Genomic DNA, 23678 nt, shown 5'->3' with positions numbered 1-23678 from the left:
TGTCTGTGCAGGGCAGGATGCTCACAGCACCCCTGCCTCCTCCCACCAGATGCTGGTAGCATTCCCACCCCCAGGGGAGACAAAAGTGTCCCCGGACACTGCCCGGTGTCCCCTGGGGGACAGAATCGGCCCAGGTTGGGAGCCGCTGTCTGAGGCAGCTGGGAGTCACTCTCTCAGTCACTGCCCACAGGCAGACAGTCTCTGGCCATATTTCTCTGAAATGCATTGTTTCTTGCAAAGAAAATGCAGCCTGTGCCCAGAGGCCATTGGGCACACTGGCTCTGTAGCGACCAGAGCCATGCAGTGGGTGCCCCGGGCGCCCCGAGAAACACTTCGCAGGGACCATGGAATTTGACCATCACAGGAACCCTGTGAGGCAGGTACTCTCACCACCCAACTTCATAGAGCAGCAAGCTGAGGTTTCCCAAAGACTCTCCAGGACCTCAGTACTGAGGGTTCTTTCAGCCTCACACTCAGCTGCCCCCTCTTCTGGCAGAAGCCCCCGCCTTCTAGAAGGCAGATCTGAATGCCAGACATGGGCTAGACCATGCTAGACGTGACCTTGGAAGCCATGTCCGTGACGTGCGCGCTAGTTGGTTACCGCAGGTGGTAAGTAACCACGTACGCGGGGGTGGGTGACGGCTTAGGAGGCAGCAGGAGGGAAGTGAACTCTTGGAATGTTACAGAAGAGCCAGGTCGTTATCAGCCAGCCAGAAAGCAAAAAATTGCTGCAAATGCAAACTGCCTACACCAAGTAAGTTAATCTCCCACAGACCTTACCCCAACGAGCATCGTTCCATGTTGAATGTCTCCGGTATCGAGATCTGAGGATCCCAGCAGGCAGTGCGTGTATGCACACCATCAAGGGTGTGAAGGAGCTTTTCTCGAGGGGTCCGAGGCCCGGGCAAAGGGAAGTGAAGTGTTTTATAATACTGGGTCAATATTTTCATATATTTTGTCCCCCACCGAAACCAGTGCTCTGGAGACATGAAATCTCTGCGGTTTGTTACCCACAGGGGCACCCTGGAGCGTAAGACTGAAGCCCGGTACTGCCAGGAGGGAACCTTGGGTACCTCCCCATGCTAATCAGCCGTCCTGTTGCCGCATTCAGTGCGGACTCACATGTGTCCCCACGCTCTGAGACGCTAGGCTCGGCTAGTGGGACGGTCTCCTGGACGCATGACCGATGGTCGGTGTCCTCACAGGAGGAGCCAGTAGAGGCAGGATTCCCACATTCCTAATAAACTGGGTCACCTCCCTAAGCTGCTGCCTCCTGGGGAGACCCCGGGAAAAGGCCAGACGTGAGTGTTTAAAAATTTCTTGCTACTCTGTCAGCCATCTGGACACAAATGTTCACAGGGCCTCATCCTAGTTAGTGACCATTCTGTCAGAAGAACGAAGTCCACTGTCCGGCAAATAATTTTATTTTTTATGCCCAGAGGATTTTTCACATATGGCATTTTCAGCGGCGTTCTTTTCCTTATTCACTTGCAGGAAACCCAGAAGTTGCTTAGACATTGAACCAAGTGGAAAGCATTTATCACTGACTTGCTGACAGTGGGCCGTCATCGGGGTGCCTCGCGGTGGTCCCGCTGCCCACGTCAGATGGGGGGAGGCAGAAAAGTCCCCCTTGGGTGGAACCCCGGGCTCCAGGCGGGGTGGTCGCAGCACTGGCGGGCGCTTCCCTGCCCGGCCCAGGGCCTCGTGGAGCTGCAGCTCCAGGCGTCCCGCTGCAGGCTGCACCGCCCAGCACCGTTTGACCCCGGGAAGGAAGACACAGCCAGAGATCAAAGGAAAGGCTTTTGAGTCTGGACAAGCGCGTCCTCGACCCCCGGGGAGGGGACTGAAGGGCATTTCTAGGAGCAGCAGAGAGAGCTGAGTCACAGAGCAGCCCAGAGGTGCAGCCTGCTGCGGGAGACCCACAGAGGCCTGAGGCCCTGGACCCTGAGCCCTTGGGGGAGGCGGGAAGTCGACATGGCGCGTCTAGCTTCAGTCCAGTGCTTGCCCTCCACACCTCAGTGCAGGGGCAAGCGGCTGGTGATCCTCGTGGGCTTCCGAGTAGCAGGAAAGCAGAAAAGGGCCAGGGGCAGCCCACCGACTCCCTGAGTGGGCCGTGGTCTAGCGTGGGGCCGAACAGGAGAAAGAGGCCCTGAACAGGGGTGACGGAGACTGGCACCAGCACCGGGCGGGCAGTGGACGTCCCGGGAGATGCTGGCGGGGGTGTCAGGGAGAGGGGAGTGGGCATCTCTGAACTGAGATGGAGCCTCAGGATAGACGTTAAGTTCAATTATTTTGAGGAGGAGGTAGTTAGGGCTATTTATTTATTATTTTATTTATTTTAATGGAGGGACTGGGGATTGAAGCCAGGACCTCATGGCAGCTAAGCACACGCTCTACCACTGAGCTATCCCCTCCCCGCCTGAATTGTTTTTGTTCCACCTACTACACGACTGAGCTCACTGATGGAATCCACGCCCCTTTCTGCATCAGCTCCTCAGTGAGCGTGTCTCCATCTGAACCTGGGCCACTAGAAAGCTCAGAGCAAACGCACAATCCTTTCCATTGTCAGCAACATGTATTTGGGTCATAATTTCCTCTAATTTCACTTTGTCATTCTGCTTGTATTTCTCCTCGGTGTCCTCGCCTATGCTCATGCCATTATGCCGTCTCTTACATTATGACTGTCTGACCTGAATACTATTTGGAACAAGACAAGGTATATATGCACCTGAGAACATGTATGTGTATCGAGCAGATACTTAATTTATAACCCAGATTTCAGGACTCTCAGCCAAAAGCCCTGTGACGAAGGGGTGCCCAGTTGCTGCAGGCTGTGGGGGAGGTGCTGGAGGTGCCTGCTGCGGGCCTTGGGGGTGGTCAGCATGCACGGGGTACCTTCCTGTAAGATATTAGCCCCCAGACTCACACGAGCCCAGGGACCTGGCCCAGGTCCACCTTTAGGTTGGCAAATAGCTCTCTGTGCTAACCAGTTCCTTCAGAGGTGCAGGAAAGTCCCCGCCTGCCATCTGCCCGAGGGTTCAGGGCTGGATCTCATCCCCCCAGGGCCACGTGTCACAGCTGTGGAACTGTCCCTGCTGAGGTTCTGTGGCTGAAGTCCTTTCCCTTTCTCTGGCAGGAGGATTTTTTTTTTTTTTTGGACAATCTATACTGTCACATTATTTTTTTTAGCTTATTTTTCTTATTCTTTTTTTCTCAATTTTTTTCTTTTTTTAAAGCCCAATGTTTTTTACTTTTTTTTTTTTTTTTTTTTTTTTGGTGCGGGGAGAGGGAGGTAGTGAGGTGTTTTTAAAATTATTATTATTTATAATGGCGGTACTGGGGCTTGAACCCAGGACCTAGTGCATGCTAAACACACCCTGTGCCACAGAGCTCAGCCCTCCCCCAGGATGAACTCTTCATTAAAAGGTAACCCACCAATGACCCTCTTCTTCAGGCCGTGCAGTGAGTAAACTCCTGGCCTGTGCGTTACCAGGTAAACCTACACAACACTCACACTCCAGTATTTTTCCTTTCATATCATTTCATCCAAGTTAACCTCTTGGGTTTTGCCTTGCTGGAGGCACCCTTTTCCTTAAGCATTTTCATTCGGTTGATCATGTATGCTGTAAATATTTGAATATTATTCTCATACCCGCCACCTGAATGCCAAACATGCTTTTAAAACTGAGACTCAAATGCCTTCTTTTAGGAAAAGAAAAATCTTTATTAAAAAAAATAACTTACAAATGGAAAGAACTCTCTGCAATGCAGCTGTTGATTTTGTGCAGTGTTGCACCTGGAATAGTGTTTGCTGGGTTTGCTTTCCTGCAACGTAACTTTACAATGCTGTTTTTGTCACCAACTGCGCTACAGAGCAGTCTTCGTTCCCCATCCCAGACCGGTCCAAAGCATCACACAGATATAAAACTATCGTAAATAAAACATTTCAGCCAAGGCTGGCATATATTTATATATTTATGTATTTATATATATATACTTTCAAACCAGCTAACAATGAATGTCATCCTTAGTCAAGGCAGAAGTCAAACTAATCTCAAAACTACAACACTGAATATATGTCAGCATTATACCTCCCATACAATCTTTAAAATATATTTCAGCTTTCTTTTAATAAGGTACACCAAGAGTGAGAAAATAAAGTCTTAAGATTTAAATACAAATCATCATATAAACGTTCAGGGAGCAGAGAGTCCTATTGTACAGAAGTGCAGGCAAGCCAGCCCCACGGCTGATCTGATGAGCAGTGCGGGCTGCCACCTGGTCGTCCTAGGACGCAGAGCCGCGCGACAGCCATGCGACAGCCACGCTGGCCCGAGAGAGAGAATGGAGCCCCAGAGACCCAGTCCCCCTCTTCACGCTACTCAGGCATCAAGCCTGAAGCCACTTGGCTTTATTCTGGAGAACGATGCAGCCCGGTGCCCTGTTGGGACCCAGCATCCAGGTCCTGGAGGCTCTGGGAAGCGCATCACTTGGTGTTTTGCTCCAAAGCAGAGTACTCGGTCTCCGACGCCCTGGAAGCGTCGATGAGCTTGGTGAGCCCCGTCTTGGCCGAGTACTTGAAGATGAAGGCCTTCATCAGCTCGTACCTGTAGTTGCGGTTGATGAAGCTGTAGAGCACGGGGTTGACGCAGCAGTGCACCAGGGACAGGCACTGCGTGACGTGCAGGGCCGTGAACAGGAAGTTCTCCAGCTGGCAGGTGAAGGGGATGTAGTGCAGGATGGAGAAGATGTCCAGCAGCACCACCACGTGGTAGGGCAGCCAGCACACGAGGAAGACCACCACGTACGAGAAGATGATCTTCCGGCTGCTCTGCTTCTCCTGGTCGCTGGACGAGGCGATGGCCCGGGCCAGCAGGAAGTAGAAGATGGCGATGACAGAGAAGGGGATGGCGAAGCCCAGGACCACGGAGACCAGCTCCATGCTGATCAGCCACTCCTTGACACTGTGCTCGGGGTAGAAGGACCGGCAGTAGGTCTCGTTGTTGGAAGCGGACGTGACGGTCTTCAGGTAGTAGGTGTCGGGAAGGGACACACAGAAGGCCAGCAGCCACACCAGGACGCACACGGCACGGCGCACCATCTTCTTCCTGCGGCTGGAGGTGTTGGCAAAGTAGGCGACAGAGAGGTAGCGGTCCACGCTCATGCAGGTGAGGAAGAAGATGCTGCCGAACAGGTTGATGGAGAAGATGAGGTGAGTGATCTTGCACGTGAGCTCGCCCATGGGCCACTGGTTGTGCTGCACGAGGCTGACCACCCAGACCGGGATGGTGACCACCACCCACAGGTCAGCGATGGCCAGGTTTAAGATGTAGCAGTGCGTGTCGTAGCCCGTAGTCTTGGCCTGGATGTTGACCCAGACGACCACGGAGTTGGCAATCATGCCGATGACGAAAATGAAGATGTAAGTGAAGGCGAGCGTGTAGAGCAGGACGCTCTTGCTGGGCATGCCGGAGCACTGCAGCGTGTCCACCGCGATGCAGTCGCTGCCGTTGCACGGCCAGCTGAGGTCGGAGAAGTTCCCCGGTTCCGAGTAGTCAAACATGTGCAGATCCATGGTGCCAAGGGCAGCGATCAAACGGCCTGCGTGCACAAGCCAATGGAAAAAGGTGGACAAGAAGAACAGCTCCGTTAGGAAACACCCAAGATCTGGAAAATGCTTTGCCAGTGCCCCCTGCCACCCCGCGCCCTCCCCACCCTGTCTGCTCGGCGGTTTCGCCCTAGCCCGCAGTGTCTTTGCAGAGAAACAAGAAAAGAAACCAACCAGGACAGAATCTGCAAAACCAAACAAAACACACCCAGACTCTAAGTCCACGTGGTGCTCACAGAGAGAAACAGTGTTTGCATTCTCCGTCTTACAGGGCTGTGTTCCCAGACGTCACCAGCCTGGCTGTGCCCAGGATGTGAAATCGACAGAGTCCAGGGGCCGGAGAAACGTCACTACAGGCCCAACGGTGCTGCTGGCTGGCTCGTTTTCAGCTGGGGACAGCCGAGCCATTTTACCTATGTCCCCCAGAGCGGCGGGGTGGATCTCCTCCTGGCACTGGTGTATTATTACAAGTGTCCTGCTCTGCCGTCCTGGGAGACCTGCAGTTTACAGTCACAAAAGCCCCAGGAACGTGGGCAGCGTGTGGAACGCCCTGCGGCTTCCCTGAACCCTAAACCTCAGCCTCTGACTTTGCCAAGTGATTCACAGCTAAGCGCCACCAACCAGCTGTCCCAAAATGCGGGCCACTGCCTAGTTTCCATCTTTTATTTATCCAACTGCTCTGAGAGCAATTCATGCCAAGACCGAACGCACAAAAACCACCACCTGCTGCATCTCTGCAGGGGCTGTGACTTCTCTCAACTGTCTTCCCTGCTGACCCGACATGAGGTCAACATTCTCAACTGTCACCATTGTAACACCTGGGGGGAATCCAGCCCCAAGGAACCACTGTGCCCGGAAACGACATCCTCACAAGCAGCTGTCTCCTCCTCTGACCCCTGCAGTCCCTCCACGGTAGCCCCACTGTGTGACTGTGGGAGGAGGGGTGTAAGTGAAAATCTTCCGCCCGAGAGGGTGCTGTTGAGAGTTAACTCCTATAATGAGGAAGCTGTTCCTCCTTCTCACCTGTCACAGGTAATGACTGCGAGTCACGCTTATTTGCCAAGTTCATGTAACGTGGACTCCAGGCCACCTGCGAGAGCTCCCTGGAGCACGATGGTCGTGGGCCCGTGCCCAGGTGGCCCCACGAACGGTGCAAAGGGACACCACTGGGAATGCACCCGCCTCCCCGAAAGGCCTTCCCAGTTGGGACCGGGATCCAGGCTCCTCGCTCCTTAGTGTTTAGCTTGAGACTCGTTAGCCTGCCGTCTGCCACTGCTCTCAGGGCGCCAGCACCCACGTCCCAGGGCTCTCTCAGAGTTCAAGGGCCGAGTTCAGAAGCTAACAGCGGGAGCTCAAAGCTTCACCTCCCGCCCCTCCCTCTCTTTAAAAGTTTTGGGTTTTTTTTTTTAAGTTTTCAAAAAGCACAGCCCCACTTAATTCTTGGCCCATATTTGAAACTGACACTTACCAGCTAAGTAAGTGGTAAGTGTCCCTCCCCGGAGGGAGACCGGGAGCTAGTAGAGGGTGGTCTGATGCATTTACCTCCAGGCTAAGTGAACCCAGTCCCCCGAGGTGAGACACTCAGCTGCCTCCCAGGACCAGGCTCGGCCTCACACTCACAGCAGACAACCCACTCCTGGATCCCAGTTAGGGAGACTGCCCACAGGCTTCTGTCCGTTCTCCTCTGCGGGTTGTAAGTGAACCCCAGGTCCCCTCCAGGTGACCTGCCCCAGCCTTAGTGTCCATTGCTGCTGAGGGAGGTGGCTGGGCCTCCCAGGAGGAGGTTGGAGCCACGCGCCCCTGCAGCCAGGAAGCCTGTCGGTCCCCAGAGCCACCCCACTAGGAGGACCCTTGGCCCTGGGACCAATGACTTATTGCAAGACCTGATCCACAGCACAGGCGGGCACCCACAGACACTCAGCAAGGTCAGGGTAGGACAAATAAACTCTTGCCATTAAGAGATATCACTTACATATGGAATCTTAAAAAAATGATACATTTGTAAAGGAACTCATTTACAAAACAGAAACAGACTCACAGACACAGAAAACAAACTTACGGTTACCGGGGGGAGAGGGGTGGGAAGGGATAAACTGGGAGCTCGAGATTTGCAGACCCTGACCACTGTGTGTAAGCCCGATGAGCAACAGGGTCCCACTGTACAGAGCAGGGAACTGTATTCAGTGCCTTGTAGCGACGGAGTATCTATCCTGCCATGGACGAGAGTATGACAAGGAACACACGTGTGTATACGGACGGATGACACAGGATGCCGCACACCAGACACTGACACAACCTTGTGAACTGACTAGACTTCAAAGACAAATGAAGGAAAGACTTTGGAATGTCCTGTCCTACGATGCGGCCCGAGGACCCCAAGAGGACATGGACACTCAGAGGATGCCTTTGAGAAGCCAGGCCCCCGACCCACTGGGCCGGCCTCAGGGTGGGCAGCCAGCCCCAGACCGCGCCTCCCGCTGCCCTGGGCCGCTGACCAGCCCGGAGCTGAGCCCGCCCGCTGCACACCCCGCTACCCGACTCCAGAGGAGCGCGAGGCACGATGCGGGCTTTGCTCTCCGGCATGGCTCAAACCTAGTGACTTTTTTTTCCATTTCCTTAAAATGAAACACAGTTGCAGCGTGGCTTCGCTCACTGAGCGCTTTCACGCCGCGACGTCGTCTGGCCCCGGAGTCCCTGCAGAGCGGAGCAGTTTGGCTGGAGGACCGGCCGCAGCCCTGCAGCCGGGCAGAGGGGGCCAGGGCCTGGGTGGGGCTCGCTCCCCCGCTCCCCCCGCACCACTACAGCCCTACCAGGCCTCGGGGACACAGCCATAAACACCAGGGTCGTCCCAGGGGCGGGGAGAAAGGAAGGGCCCCAGCCTTTGTTGGTCTGGCTTGGATGCCAAGCCCACACCTCCATTTCCACCCCAAGGAGTCACTCTGCTCGCTTGTGTCCTCCAGTGTCCAGGCGAGGACGCTGTTCAGTGTGGACAGAGGGACCCACACATGCAGGGGCCTCCAGGAAATGACCAGGCGCCAGTGTCCCTCTAGACCCGCACTTCTCCCACACGACAGATCGCCCACACTCACTCCTCTGGGGCTGGCCAGCCTTCTGAGTTCCTGGAGCCTGAGCTGTGGTGGGGAAGGGCTCAGGGACCCCAATCAAGACCTTCGGTTCCTGCCTCGGCCCTCTGGGCGAAGAAAACCTGATTTAGTGATGTCTGAGCCTGAAACGTTACTTACGAGCTGGGCACACCCGCCCCTGCATCCGTCTCCTCTCCGCTCCCTCCTGGGGGGCACATGGGAATCTTCCAGGAGGGGCTGAGGGGACAGCAGAGGCTGGGAGGCTCCTGGGTGGAGCTATCAAGCCAGCTGGCCCCACCGATCATCGATCACTGATCATCAATCATCAGTTACCAATCAGCCCTGGGTATGCTGCAGGGGTCAGTGCCCTGACCGCCCACCTTCTTCTGGGGGGCCCACCAGCCCCTCCCCTCCCAGGGCAGGGGCCTCATTGGTGGAAAGAAGCAGGGAGATCATAGAGAGAGGAGATTCCACAAGCCGTGCAGCAACCCAGCCCTCCGCAGATTTAAACGGGATGCTGAAGAGAAGGAAAAATATGCCACACAATGGCCTGGCCTTTGTCGTTTGCTGTTTTTTCATGCATTTTGTTTTGGAAACAGACAAGGGCTGTTTCCAGAAAAGAGAATATTATTTGACAATCTACCACATTACGTCGAATGTGGTCCTCGGCCGCCCGAGCGTGTGTGCAGGAGGTCTGGGCACTGAGCTCAGTGTGTGACCCTCCCCGCAGATGAGAATATTCCTAAGTCACCAGCGTAGGTTTTAACAGAGATGCTCTCAGAGCCCCTAGCGTGAGCAGGGATGGGATACAGCCACCACGAGACGTCTGCCCAGGCCCCTGGATCCCCAAGGCCCGGCCTCCAAGCTCCCAGCAAACCTGAGGGAGGAGGGAGTGAGGGAGCCACCCACGGACTCCCGGGCCACTCCGACCTCCTGAGACCTTGCACTTCCACTCCCCTGGAGCAAAAGCAGAGGATCACCCCATCCAATAGAGATGGCCCACTCCCTGTGTGCCAACTAAGACCGGCCAGCCCTGGCTCCTCGTGGACACGGTCACACGTTCCAGAGGTGTGGCTGGCCCAAGTGTTCCAGGAGGGGCAGCAGCGCCCTGATGATCCCGGGACTGGAGGAGACGCCTTCACCCCTTGGACCAGACCCCCTCTGCTGGAACAAGCTAGCGATTCCGTTCCCGTCCGCTTGGGCCAGAGCTCAGGAGGGGCTTCTGGGCGTCAGCCACACCTGCCCACCGCCTGCCTCCCCCGGCCCAGGGCAGGAGAATGATAGGCCACTTCTGACACAGGTTGTAACATCTGCATAAGGATTCCTGATGGAGGGGAAAAACGGGGCTTGGAAGAAGAGATTTTTCCGGTCTTGGATTTTGCAAGTTCACACATCTCCTCTCAAAACAGTCACAGGTCCCCACATGCATGTGCAAGAATGTTTACTGAAGCACTGTTTATACACCAGCAAAACAGTGGGGATGACATCAGACGGCTGTCTGGACTGCAGCACGGCCACACAGAGGAAGGAGGCGCTCACCTTCACGAGCACGGGAAGTTATGACACACCAGTAAGAGAAAGATACACACGCACACAGAGCGCAGTCTCGCGTGCAAAAAGGAAAAACAAAAATCATGTGCATTTTATAGGTAAATACATGCGCATAAAGGCATGGAAAAAAATCTGTGTGAATGTGACTTTGGGCTGGGACTGTGGGATGAGGGGACAAAGGGGGAGCTGTAGTTCTACTCTATACACGTCTGTATTATTTGAAACTTGGCATCAAGAATTATGTAAATTTTTATAGAGGGAGGAGTGTTCTACGGAACAATAAAGGCTCATGGTCCATTTTTCCAGACCAAGAGACCCCATGTGAGAACGAAGCAGTAGGCCTCACTTTGCATTCCCTTTCTCCCAAAATGCGCTGCTTTTCTCTCTGAGCCCTCTTCCTGGGGGTCGCTTCCAAGAGATTCCATGCCCGACACCTGCAGCCGGAGGGCATCATGCTTCCGCCAGGAAGGCAGTGGATTTTCCTACGACCTGTGGACGGAGGACCAGCAGCCGTCCATCACCGCCCACCACGCCCCCCCAGCCCGGGGTCTGTAAAAGGACTCCTCTACCACTCGGGTCCCCACGTGGTGGAAGGGAGATGCTCCACTCATCTCTCAGGCTTATTATTCATCCACCAAGTCTCCTTGGCAACCACTGCGCCACAGCAAGCGGCCTGACACATCCAGCTGCCTCTAAATGCGTTCCCTGAGCTCATCCGGCAAGCTGGGGGCACAGCCAGAATTAGAAGTCTCCAATTTAGGGTCTCCACAGGGTGGCAGTTTGGCCTGCAATAAATATATCCTTTCACTGAGTAAAAGCCACTCCCTCCAGGACAGAGACTGCCAAGCGATCAGGTATCTGGCTGGTGTTCCCCACAACTGCCTTCAGTGTGTTTGCGATTTCCCATCACTACCCTGGAAGACCCTTCTTGACCCCTTAGTGCTTCCCATCCCAATAAATCCTGTTCCAAATACCCCCTCTGCTTCTCCCACCTTCCCCCCAGCCAAGTCTGGCATCTCCACTCTACCTCACTGGGCTGTTCACCTGTCTCCCCTCCTTCCTCCTCAAGCGCCCCCACCTACTCCCTGTGTACAGGGCAGCCAGCAACCTCACCTGGACAGAGCAGGTGTTTGATGACTCCATAGTCAACAGATGAACAGTTAATAAGCTCCCCCAGACCCGACATCCGAGGCCGTTAACAGAAACGGAAGCCCAGAAGAGACCTTTCTGAAATCCTCACTGAGCCAAGGTAAGTATCACCCATTTCTGTCTGGGGGCCTCTTCTGTGAGGGGCACTGCTCTGAAGCATAGCAAACCAGAATCCGCACCCGCCCCCAGGAACGCTCCAGCGAACAGAGAAGGTCGCGAGGGCAGGGGGGCGGTGCTGGACGCCCCCGGAGCAGCACAGTGGGGGAGCCCTCGGGAGGAGGGGGCGGCGAGGGGTCACTGAATCTGGCTGAGCAAGCCAGGCTGGGCCTGTCCGTGCAGGAGCCACCGAGGTCTTGAGCAAGGGACTAGTTCTGGGGCAGAAAAGGCTTTTGAGGACGGAGGCGACACAAACCATGGAGAAGCTTGTGGCGGAGGCCAGGCGCAGAGCAGGCTGGAGGCAGGTACCGGGGTGCCGTGCAGAGAAGGTAACACCGCCAGGCCACCCCAGCTCAGACACCCTCCCTCTGGGCCTCTGTATTCATCAGGTCCTCTGCCTGCAGGTGACCTTCCGTACTGGCTTTCTGCAGTTGGGACCTGTGTCCTCCCAAGGAGGAACTTCAGGGAGCAATTTAGTCTTGTCCCCAGGTAAGATCACCCAGCTCAGCCCACCCACTGCTACACACCCGGAAACTGAGGCCAGACAGGCGAAGGGCCCGGCAATCTCAGGGACGAGGCTGGGAACAGTGATCTTCACTGTCCCGGCAGCTTCCCGGAGACTGTCCAGTGGGACTCAGGCTCTGATCTCTGGCAGAAGTCCCGCCCCTTCTACCTGGCCAGGTGTAATTCAGGTAAAGAGGGTCGGCACAAGCTCGAAGGGTCATTAAACAAATCAGTGGGGTTTGCTGTGTTTCTTACCAGCCCTGCATTAAATCTATGGGGAAGTCCAGGAAAGTTTCGGCCCAGGCTCCGGGGACCATCTGCTGGGGCTGGGAGCAAACCAGGGACCGTCTGTCCCCCAGTGTCCCCCAGACAGAACGAGGCTGTCCAGACTGCCACTCGCTGGTGCCCCGCTGCTCTCACTTTGCACAAGGAAAGAATTGCTTTGACTTTGTAAATAAGTGTGTTTGTGTCATTTTTTTAGATTCCCCATAAAAGTGATTACAAAACAGAAGTAGACTCACAGACGCAGAATACAAACTTATGGTTACTGGGGTTGGGGGAAGAGGGGAGAGAGGGATAAACTGGGACTTTGGGATTGACATATACAAACTGCTATATACAGAACAGATACACAACAGGGCCCTACTGCAGAGCACAGGGAACTACAGTCAATGGTTTGTAGTAACCTGTAATGAAAATATTATGGAAAGAATATGTGTGTATATATGTGTACGTGTATATATATATATCTGAATCAGTAGCCTTTACACCAGGAACTAACACAACACTGTAAATCAACTATACTTCAATTAAAAAAAAAAGGAAGGAAAAAAAGAAGTGAGCTATAAAATATGGGAAAAAAGAGAACTGCTCTGAATCATTTGAGAATTTAAAAAAATAATAGAGGGAGAGAAATCCAAACCCTAATTCCGACAGAGGCCACCTATTTCCGGAGTCCTCAGACACGCGTCACATTAACACACTGGGCAGCCTCGTCCAGTTTAATGTGTTGGGGGAGACAAAATGAACCCCACATCCAGAAACCTGATCGGTTCTATTGTGCTCAGCTGCCTGACAGGGAAATGATGTTGGACCCAGAAGGAGAGATGCAGAGATTCCCACGGCACAAAGGCTGCCGTCTGGGTTGACCGGCTGTAACCAGAGCCCTAATTCCCACCCAGCCTAGGGCCTGGGCGAGGCAGTGGGAGGTCAGCCAGCCTCGGACAGCCACTCACCATGGGCCAAACACAACGGGGTTCCCAGGAGAATGCTACACAATCTTTGACTTAAAATTGAGGGATTCTGTTACAATAAGAAACTGGAAGATGCCAGCTACCCGGCCGACAGAGCTCTCACCACGCGGTCCCCAGGTGGGCCCTGCTCCTTTACGTGGCCCCTGGCCGAGAGCAGTCCTAGCCCCCGGGGCAGTCTCAGCCTCTCCGCCCTCTGAATACTCAGCACAGTAACAACCAAAAAACAGGGTCAGCTTCCAGACCCACTTGGGGCTCAGTACAGGTTTCCTTATAAAAATACGTAATTCTCTCATCACTTTAATAGTGATGCAACGAGGTTTTACCCCTCCCCCGTTTCTAAACAAGTAGATTTTTCCCTGCAGAAAACCATCAAGCATTCAAAATCAGAGCAGCCCTTCCTTTACTCCTTTTCTTCTGCTTGCTTGCTTTTACTTTAATAAAAAATACGTGTCCCAGAGCTACAAGTTTCCAGACTTCAAAACCACTTGACAGACACGCCACCTTTGGTTTCTTTCGAAGTTCCACCTACACACAGGCAGTTCGGTCGGAAGGCCTTCTAATACCATTTCTGTTCCTGAGTAAAACCAAGTTCCTTGGTTTCCTGGATGAAAAGTACAAAATACTGCCTAGCTCCAAATTCCATCCATGTTCTGCAAAATCAGAACAACCTCAGGTTCTGAAAGCTCTAAGGCTTTTTTTTCGCCTCGGTTTCTCTTAGGGTTCATAGAATGACTGTCTTTCAGTCTCAGGTTTGAATAATTTCCACTGACTCCCCTCACATCGTCTGGAAAACAGGAGCCTCTCTGCCTGGAGTGATCACACAAAAAGCCACTGTTCCTGATTAAGTAGGTTTTTTTGTTTTGGTTTTTTTTCCTCCAGAAAGCCTATACTTTGCCTGTTCTGGACCTGATTAGCAACCATAATACCTTCCCAAGTCTCTGCAGACTCACTGTTACTGTAGGGTAACCTCACCTCCAGAGTCCTGACTCCGCTAAGCACGGGCATGCTTCCTGGGCTGTACTTTCCGGAACTTTTTAAAAACTCTGATTGCAATGCACACCCCCTGAAAAGTCACATGGGCAGCAAAATAAAGGCAATTCTCTATTTTCTTCTGTTTTTCCACCCCATCCCTTGCAGTCCCCCCCCCCACCCCATCTCCAGGAGGCTGTGCACATTGGAGTGTTTATGGCAGAGACTGGGAAGAAAAAGAGCAAATTGTTTCCAAGCTCGAGCTCCCATGTGCAACTTTGCTTTAGAAAAAGGCTTTGCATCTGGGGAAGCTCAAGCGCTGATGAAAGCGGGGCAGGCAGTTTATCCATTTAAAATCCATAGAAAGTTAAGCACAGACACCAGCAGCCTCCACTTTCCTTTCCAGGCCAGCCTATTTGATCTCCGCATTTTCCTGGAATAAATAAAGGGACACAAAGGCAGCATCTGCACGGTTTAAAAAGAAAAGGAAAAGTTACCACAGCGAGACTTTGCAGAATGAAGTTTCAGGGGACGTCAGTGCACCGAATGCCTTCAAAGGGCTGTGAACTGTTTCGGGGGGGCCTCTCCCACTTCTGGAAAATGTAATTATCCTGGTGTGAGCAAATGAATTGAAAGAGAAAGAAAGAAAGAAAGAGAGAAAGAAAGAGGAAAAGAGACAGCCAGTCTGACTTTTACAACTTCTCATTCTCCCTAGAACTTAGAAGTCTTGGCTAACCACCCATCCCTGACCTCACTCCAAAGCTGTTAGTCTCAGCCATCCCTTGAATCTTCATGCAGGCTCACAAAATCAAACGAAATTCACATTTTATTTCAAGAGTGTAATTAAATTGCAAACTCCTAGGCTCATGAGTGTTCTCCCCCCTCCTTTTTTTCCAACTGAAGCTGGACTTAGCACCTTCTGGGAGAACAATAAATACTCAGATTAGATTAGGAAAGATGCAGTCAAGAGACAAGACTGCCGAGCTGTATTTAACATTCACCATATAGCTTCCGGATTTATAAGACCTGGTAATCCTCCAAAGCAGTGAATTCAGTACACATTCTGGACCCACAAAGATTCTCAGTGTAGTTTTCTTCTCCACTGAAGGATGTCTCTTGATAAAGGGTACATCTTTCTGGAATAACGCCTTCCCTGACAATTCTGCTTCCCAATTGATACACCAGAAGTGAAACAGGTAAACAGTGGTGCCAAGCTGATCCCTATGCCAACTTCAAGCAAGCTAAACGGGCCGTCTGCATTCTTGTAAAGTTCTCTGCTTGCTGGAGCAAAACACCCGCAGCAGCAAATCAACACCAGGATTCCTAAATCCAGCGAACACACACAGAGAGTGCCTTCCCAAAGTGACTGCAGACAACCGCCCTTTTTACTTTCTGCAGCCAAGGTGAAGCCCCAAGTTAGCAGCCGCACTTTGCGATGCAGCCGTGCAACGCGCAGCCTGTGCTTTCGGAAGCCAGACCTGCAGGCTCTCAAGCACCCATCACAGTGATTAAAAAGATCTCTGCAAAAGAACACAGCTTAAAAGCAGACCCCCCTCCCCACCAACCGCCGTCTTCCCTTCTCTCCCAAGCAGGGCTGCTGACCCAGTTTCCTTACCTCCCGGCTGGGCTCCGGTTTAGGGCTCGCCTTCCTGGCTCCTGCGCGCACCGCCTCGGGGCTGAGCAGTTCGGAGAAACTGTGAGCTCGCGGGCTGCAGACTTGCATTATATACACTGCAGGGAGGCGGCCTCTAGATGGCAGCTTTGTAACCCGCATCTCCTCCCACCCTCCCTCCCACAGCCACCTCCCTCCTCGGCACACACACACACAAACACACACACATGCACACGCGCACGCACACACCCCTCCTGAAACCCCGGTCTGTCGTTTCTGGCAAAGCTCTCCCACGCATGCACACTCTTGGGAAACCCCAGCCTTCATTTGCAAAGTCTAATGAAGCTACAAGGTCCAGACCCCAGGGGAGGAAAATGCGTCAGCAGAAGAAAAACCAGAGGGGCCCCAGAATTTTGCAAAATCATCAAATATTTATCTGGTCTCAGGTATATCTTTAATAATCCCATTAACAGCCAAGAATTCCTTTGAATTCCTCTTAGCTCTAGGGAAGACTTTGTTCCCAAGACAAATTGCTCTGAACTTCTGAACTTCACTGCTGATTTCTTAAGCCTGGGTTTTCTTTGTTAAATCCTCCAAAGCAGCAGTGACAGTGCTGGTGGGAGCGATGACTCGGTACTACATCACGTACCCCCAAAGCCGGGGAAAGAGCCTTCCTGATAGATTTTATTTACATATTTTACTGGTAAAGGACTTTAGGTCCAAAGGCCTAGAAAGGCCAATGAAAATGAGATTCTGAAGCGCTTACTTGGTGCCAGGCACATGTTAGGGGGATCCTAAGTGCCTTTCGATAATGTCTTTCTGAAGTGAATTTAGCAAACATTTCTTTACAATTAGAAATCTACGTTCTTACCTGGAAGTGTGTAGCTAGAGTTCTGTCCACGGGGGAATTCGACCTACAAATGTGCTCCACGCGGTTCTCACCTCAACTGCCCTACTTAGATAAATCAGCCGGAAGGCAACGACCTAAACTTCCACTTTTAAAACCACGCTCCCGGAGCTCTTCTCCAGAGTAATGAGCAGCCTTGTGGGTTTTGTTTTGCCTTCTGCTTCTGGTGGAGTTAGTTCTGTGAGGGCGGCTCAAGTCACTTGTGTGCAGGCACCTTGGGCCCCACCCCCTCCCCAGCTGCAACTTTGTGAGGTTCTTTTTATACTTCCACTAAAAATAACAGCAGACGGCCAAGTGCTGAGTCTAGAGGATTGGGAGGTCAAACTCTCACGCAGCTAGAAGGCCTGGGTGCAGAGAAAGCTCTTAACAAAAGAAATATTTTGTTTAGATGAAACTTCACGGTGCACAGTGGAAATCATTCGAAAATGGGAGCTAAGAGCACACCTGCTCTGGGAGGCTCTTGGAGGGGGTCTGCCAACACTGTCCCTGCCCAGTCCGGTCTCTGTCCTTGAGAACTGGCCTGATTCTTCCTCGTGGCATCTGGGCACCCAGAGCCCCTTCTCCAAGCTCCCAGGGTGACAGGTGCTATAAAGTCCCCACAGGCAGTGCACTTAGGACTTAGACTGAAAGAATTCGAGCAGAGCTTTTTTGGTCTTACTTTCTTTCTTTTTTAATTGAAGTACAGTCAGTTTACACTGTTGTGTGAATTTCTGGTGTACAGCATGGTGATTCGTTTATACATGTATATTCCTTTCCATATTCTTTTTCATTATAGGCCATCACAAGGTGTTGAATGTAGTTTCCTGTGCTGTGTAACAGGACCTTGTTGTTTCTCCTTTTTTTTTTTTTTTTTTTTTTTTGGTTCTGTTTTCTCCTAGCGGGTGACCCTGTGTCTGAGCCTGATGGGGATGCACCTGCCGCGGCCAGAGCAGAGGTCTCCTCTGTGACACTGACGCACAGGCTGACTTTCTGTTTCTATGAACTTGATCTGTTCTTTAGAGAACGCATTTCTCCTTTGGCAGGTTTGGGTGTGAGACTGAAAGCCAAGAGAGGTCTGAATCTGCTGTAAATTAAGTGTGCTGTTTCAAAGAAAGCACGCCCTGTTGATAAACTTGTGACAGGATGCAGTTGCTAACGTGGAGGAAGGAAAACACAAAGTAGTTGTTTGAAAAAAAAAAAAAAGGCTTCAGTTCAGTTGCTGTGGGGCCCCGTGCTCCCCGGAGGCTGGGCTGGGGTGTGCGGAGGGCCCCTCGCAGCATCCGGACGGAGGGCAAGGGCGCAGGGACGGCGCACGCACCTGCCTCGGTGCAGAGCTGTGCGCTGGGACCCGTGCGCCCTGGGACCAGGCCCCCATCTGCGTTCTGCCTGGGTCTCCCCACCTTGACCCCTGCCGGAGAACCCAGTCTTGGGGGAAATGAGAGGGTAAGTAAGCACTGCTTTGTCAGGGAATAAGACTCTATCTCTCCGGAACTGTCTCTTGGAACGTTTGAAGGTCTGTCCCAGCTTTTGGAAGGATTGTGTCTGTAAAGGAGGGGTTAGCTTGGTTGAAGTGAATTTGGATCCCCCCTCCCCGTAGGAAACTCTTGAGAAGGCGTGAATGGGTCGCTGTCCCTAGAGCTGTCCCAGCTGACCCAGAGCTCAGAGCTCTGGGCACAGTTTTGCTGCCCTGATTACCTCCGGCACTGGGGGCGGGGCGTGAAGGTGTTTCCAGCCAAGCCCCTTGCCTGCCTGCCTTTTTCACCTGGGATTGCAGGCTCCGCAGAGCAGGCCGTTTGCCTACGGATGTGGCACCATCAGCCTCCTGCCTTGAAACTCCACTTTGCTTTCAAAGTGCTGGGATCCCGGAGGGTCAGAGCTGCGGCAGGTGGGGTCCGGGCTCCCCGTGGGCACACTTAGGATGGAGACAGCGTGGGCCCTGACCACTGCCCGCGTGGCCCCACGGAGGCTCACCGGACCGTCGGCCTGAGGACTGAAAAGTCACTCTGCCCTACAGCAGATCCTCCCTGCAGCCTCAGAGCATCACACTGGCGTTCTGGATTCCTAGAGTCATCCTAGTGGGAGTCATCTCAGGCAGGACACAGCACCCTCTGAACAACAGGTGCAAGCACCTTCCATGGGGGAAGGACCTGGAAGTAAAGACGGAGCCTGGCCTGCCAGAGGGGCCGGGGGTCCCAGCGGGGGCTCTGTCCAGACGGGTGTGACTTGGAGCCTGACTTACACGTCATGCCTCTTTTGAACCTTGGGTTCTCATCTTTAAAGTAATGCTCATAGAACCTTCTGCCTTTTGGCAGGTGCATCTCAGGATTAAATAAAAACATACATGTTAGAGGTATCTCACAGGTCCCAGAAAGGCTAGTTCTCTTCCTCTTCTCCTGGTCCCAGCCAAATTCCGGTGACACAGAGCAGTTTTAAAGATCTACAACCCAAGGCTTGCAGCATTTTATGAAAGCTTTCATAAAGTTTGGAAAGCTTTCGTAATAATAGCTCCAAGTGTTTAACTTTTGCCCCTCTCTGTGCGAAAGGCTGTGTTCTTTCAATCAATCTTCTCAGCAATCATTAAGCTAAAATGTACCTATTTTTGTCCTACTTTTCTAAGGGAGGGAACTAAGGCCCAGAGGGAGTGGGCAGCCTGCCCAGGAGTAACTCAGGGAGGAGAGGTGGGATTCAAACTCGGTTTGTCCGACTTCAGAGCACTTGCTACTGTCTGGTACCACAGAAAGAGGGAAAGGAAAGGAAAAAAGAAAAACCGTTGTAAAGCATATACAGGGTGTCTTAAGTTGGTTCCCTGAAACCAGACTCTCAGATGAGAATTTAGGGACAATTGATTTATTAAGGAAGTGCTCCCAGAAACTAGCGTGGATAGGAAAAAGACAGCCAGAGGTGTGACTTCTGGTTAAGTCCCAGCTGCAGCCTGACTCCTCGTGTCTGTCTGAAGCCTAAATCACACCCTAATTTGCCCCAACTCCAGGCAAGGGAACTGGCTTCCGAACTCTCGCATCCTTCGACCAGTGGATCAGGGCTGCTCAGTGGTGGGTTTGGGAGTGTAACCTCCAGACCCTTCCAGGTGTCAACCTGTGTGGGCAAAGCTGCTCCAGTAACCTGAGGTCAGTCTCTCAAAGATTCATTCCAGTCACAATCCTGTTCAGTCAACCCACATTAAGGCTTGGGGAAAGGCACACAGAACTAGAAAAGGGTCAGAGCAGCTAGGAGCAGCACCACCAATGGCCAGGAAGAATCTCTAGCATCTATTATATCAAATTTGACCCAAATTAGAGAATACTCTCTAACCAATACTGAGACCAACTTTTTTCTACCTCAGGACCTTTGCACCTCACATTTTCTATTCCTAGAATGCTCTTTCCAAAGATTGTTATAAGGCTGCCTCTTTCTCACTATTCTATTGCAGGCATAAATATAATTTCTTTAGAAAAACTGTCTCTCACCACTCTCGCCCAAGTATCCTCCCACCCCAGTTGCTCTCTCATTATCCTGTCTTCTTCCTAATATCTACCACCATCCAAAGCCGTCAGTTTCTTGTTTGTCTTCTCCCCACTGGAGTATACATTCCTGCAGGACAAGAATGTTGCTATTTTGTTCAGTGATGTATCCTTGTGGTCACACTTGATGCTTGGCACATGGTAGGTGCTCATAAAAATTATCTGAATAAACTCAGACACATCTGTCTTTTGAATCAGGCTTTTGCCCTCCCCATGTTTTGCTCATCTTCTGCCTCTTAGAAATGGGGGGGGGTAGTTAGGAAAGGGCCCAGATTAAATGTGTTTGGAAGACTTAAAACATAAACCTTGAAAGTGGGCAAAAGACTTAAATAGGTATTTCACACAAACATCTCCAGATAACCAACGCACATATGAAAAGTATATGACCGCCTTAGTTATTGGGAAAACGCGAATTAAAATCACAGTGCCAGACCCACTAGAAAGAATGAAATGAAAGTTACTGAAGGTTAGCAAAGGATGTGGAACCACCAGAATTCTCACACACCAGTGCTTCTTAAACTGTGTGTGGTGAAATGCCTGCATTCTTTTTCTTTTTAAGTCTCCAGTGCATTGCAGACCAAGACACAGTCCCACTGAGAAGGAGGAATATGGAGCTCCTGCCCCCTGTGACTCATCATGCAGGTGTGACATCTGTCAGTCTACACTGTCACACTCGGCTGCCGACTGTGGATTTGTATTCTCAGCAATGGCACATTTCTATCAAAATTTCTCAGTGCTCACTCTCAATTTCTGGACTTACCTCTTTGCAGACTAGTAGCAAATAGCTGGCAGCCCACACTTCAACGCTGCACCTTGATGGTGGAGGTGCAAACAGCCACAACCACTTTGGCAGGATTTGCTAAAACTAAACATACACGTACCCTCTGACCTAGAAATTTCATTGCAAAGTATATACTCAATGTAAAGGCACAGTGTTGCAGCAAAAAGTATGCGAGAATGTTTATAACAGGACTGTTTATAAGAACTCCAAACTAGAAATAACCTGACATGAGCAGAAAAGAACATTACAAACCAATATCCCTCATGAACATAAACGTAAAACCCTTCAAGAAACTAATCAAATACAGCAATATAGTACATCATGACTGAGTGGGGTTTAGCCTTGAAAAGCAAGGCTGGTTTAACATTTGAAAATCAATGTAAGTCAAAAATTAATAAAATTAAGCATTTGAAAACATTCAAAATCAATTCATGATAACTTTCAGCAGTCTGAAAGTAAAATGATTTAACCCCTCAATCTAATACAGAACATGTATAAATTTGATATAAGGCATGTATGAACTCTTAGAGCTAGCTAGCATCATACTTAATGGTGAAAAATTGAACACTTTCCATCTAAAATTGAGAATAAGGCAAAGATATCCATTTTTACCACCTCCTCAACATTGTACTGGTGGTCCCAGCTAGTGCCAATAAGGAAAAAGAAGAAATAAAGGCAATGGGTTGGAGAGAAAGATGTAACACTGCTTTTATTGACAGTTGGCATGATTATTTATATAGAAAATCCAGGTGAATCTACAAAACAAATTCAAGAACTAATCTGTGAATTTAGAAAGACTACAGAATACAGAGTATACAAAAGTCAATTGTACTTCTATATATAAGCTGCAAACCATTAGAAAATGAAATTGAAAAATTCCTTTAAAGTAGTGTCAAAAAACATTAACTACATAGGAACAAATTTAACAGAAGATGTGAGACCTTTACACTGAAAACAACAAAAACAACCCTGAGAAAAATTAAAGAAGACCAAAATAAATAGAGAGGTAGACCATGTTCATGGATTGGGAGACTCAGTATTGTTAATACATGAATTCTTCCCAAATTAGTGTATAGATTCAATGTAGTCCTAACCAAAATCCCAGAAGATTCTTTGGTAGAAATTGGCAGGTTGAGTTTTATATTTTTATGGAAATTGAAAAATTCTAAAAATATCTAAATGTATCTTGAAATGAGAAAATGTTCGAGGACTCACACTTTGTGATTTCATAACTTTCATGTGATTTCATGACTTGATATAAAGCTATGGTGGTCAATCTAGCAGGGTATTGGCATGACAAATAGGTCCAGGCAATAAAATAGTCCAAAAATAGGCTCACACATATATAGTCGACTGATGTTCAGCAAAGTTAAAGTAGCCATCAGCAACATTTAAGAACAATGAAATTAATACACCATCATAGAAATCACATCGTTGTTGTCTATACGGGTGGGGATTGACTGGAAGGAAGTTTTCAGGGGTGAATGACTATGTCCTATACCTTGATTGGGCTAGTGGTTACATGGGTGTATATATTTATCAAATCTCATCAAATTGTATACTTAACAGCTGTGGTTTTCATTAAATTTTATCTCAATTAAAAAAGCAAGTTGTGGAATGTACATAAAAAGTGATATTCTTTTTATAACATTTTAAAGCTCTTGAAGAAAAGTACAGCTATTTGTGGAACTATACAGGAAGTCTGCATGGATGAAAGAAAGGACACACACCAACCTGAAGACGACGGTCACCGCTAAGGAGCGACGCATGGAAAACAGGAATACACACACAGTCTCAGTGACGTTTCTATTTCTTTAGGCCAAATGCTCACATCTGTTAGGTCTTATTGGTGGACACATGGGAATACTTTACATTACCTGCTATTCTCTCTGTGTTTGAAAATTTTCATTCTTAGCTTTTAAATGTTAAGAAAAGAAAAACTTGAATAGAAAGTTCTGAGTGAAGCGTTGCTTTCTCTTCTTTTACTTCATTGTAAAGTTTGACACAGAAAGGAATGTTTTCTGATCTCCAAGTGAGACCAGGAAACTTCTTTTGGGGGAGCATATCAAAGCAAGGACGGCCTAACGAGATGCCAAGCATAGCAGGTCAAACTGAAGTCTCACTTTTCTGAAACTCTTGGAACCTTTGAAAGTATTGTGATTTCACAGTCCACAAACTTCAATATAAAGATTTTAGCTTCAAAGCCTAAAAACGATTCTGCTCAAAAATACCTAGAACTGATGACAGTCAAAGAACAAATATCTGAGGATATCTAAAAAAGTTATTTCAGCTGACATGGGTTTTAAGATTATAAATTTTATATATGCTAATAGAGTTATATATTTCCATTTCCACTTATGTTTGAAAATACCTCTAAAGCACCATATGAGGTCAAATTAGTGAGGAAACCCACCCACCCTTTCTTCCTTCCTGCCCGCCTGTCTTCCTCTTTTTTATTTTTAAATAATTACAAACTTACAGAAAATTTTCAAGCAGAGAACAAAGACTTTTCCCCCTCCACCACTCGGGGGTGAGCCTCTGGCATGACCCCATCACCCCCAATACTCAGTGTGCGTTCCTCGCAAACAAGGATGTTCTCCCTCTTTAT

The 23678-nt window shown here is 50.3% G+C and overlaps 1 protein-coding gene and 1 long non-coding RNA gene across 4 annotated transcripts; one reads left to right on the top strand and one right to left on the bottom strand.

The window, feature by feature from the left end:
- Nucleotides 1–3703: 3703 nt before the first annotated feature.
- Nucleotides 3704–16946, bottom strand: ACKR3 (atypical chemokine receptor 3). 3 transcript variants are annotated; one of them, XM_064485292.1, is made up of 3 exons: nt 16757–16946; nt 15889–15949; nt 3704–5601 (listed from the first exon to the last, which is right to left on the bottom strand). In XM_064485292.1, exon 3 carries the CDS (start codon nt 5573–5575, stop codon nt 4487–4489), a length of 1089 nt encoding a protein of 362 aa, XP_064341362.1. In that variant the 5' UTR covers nt 5576–5601; nt 15889–15949; nt 16757–16946; the 3' UTR covers nt 3704–4486. The 3 variants fall into 3 exon arrangements, with proteins under 3 accessions (XP_064341362.1, XP_010974103.1, XP_064341363.1); XM_010975801.3 differs by lacking the exon at nt 16757–16946 and adding an exon at nt 14771–14866 and having other exon boundaries at nt 15889–15979; XM_064485293.1 differs by lacking the exons at nt 15889–15949; nt 16757–16946 and adding an exon at nt 14277–14367.
- Nucleotides 16947–18000: 1054 nt separating this feature from the next.
- Nucleotides 18001–23034, top strand: LOC105085550 (uncharacterized). The gene is made up of 4 exons (XR_836823.3): nt 18001–18214; nt 19761–19896; nt 20849–20931; nt 22729–23034. It is a non-coding gene; the product is annotated as an uncharacterized LOC105085550 (long non-coding RNA).
- The last annotated feature ends 644 nt before the right edge of the window (nt 23035–23678 follow it).

Source organism: Camelus dromedarius, chromosome 4 (assembly GCF_036321535.1).
Source record: "Camelus dromedarius isolate mCamDro1 chromosome 4, mCamDro1.pat, whole genome shotgun sequence".
NCBI classification, from domain to species: Eukaryota; Metazoa; Chordata; class Mammalia; order Artiodactyla; family Camelidae; genus Camelus; species Camelus dromedarius.
Note: the sequence above shows the minus strand (reverse complement) of the source record. Positions and strands in the feature narration are given on the sequence as shown.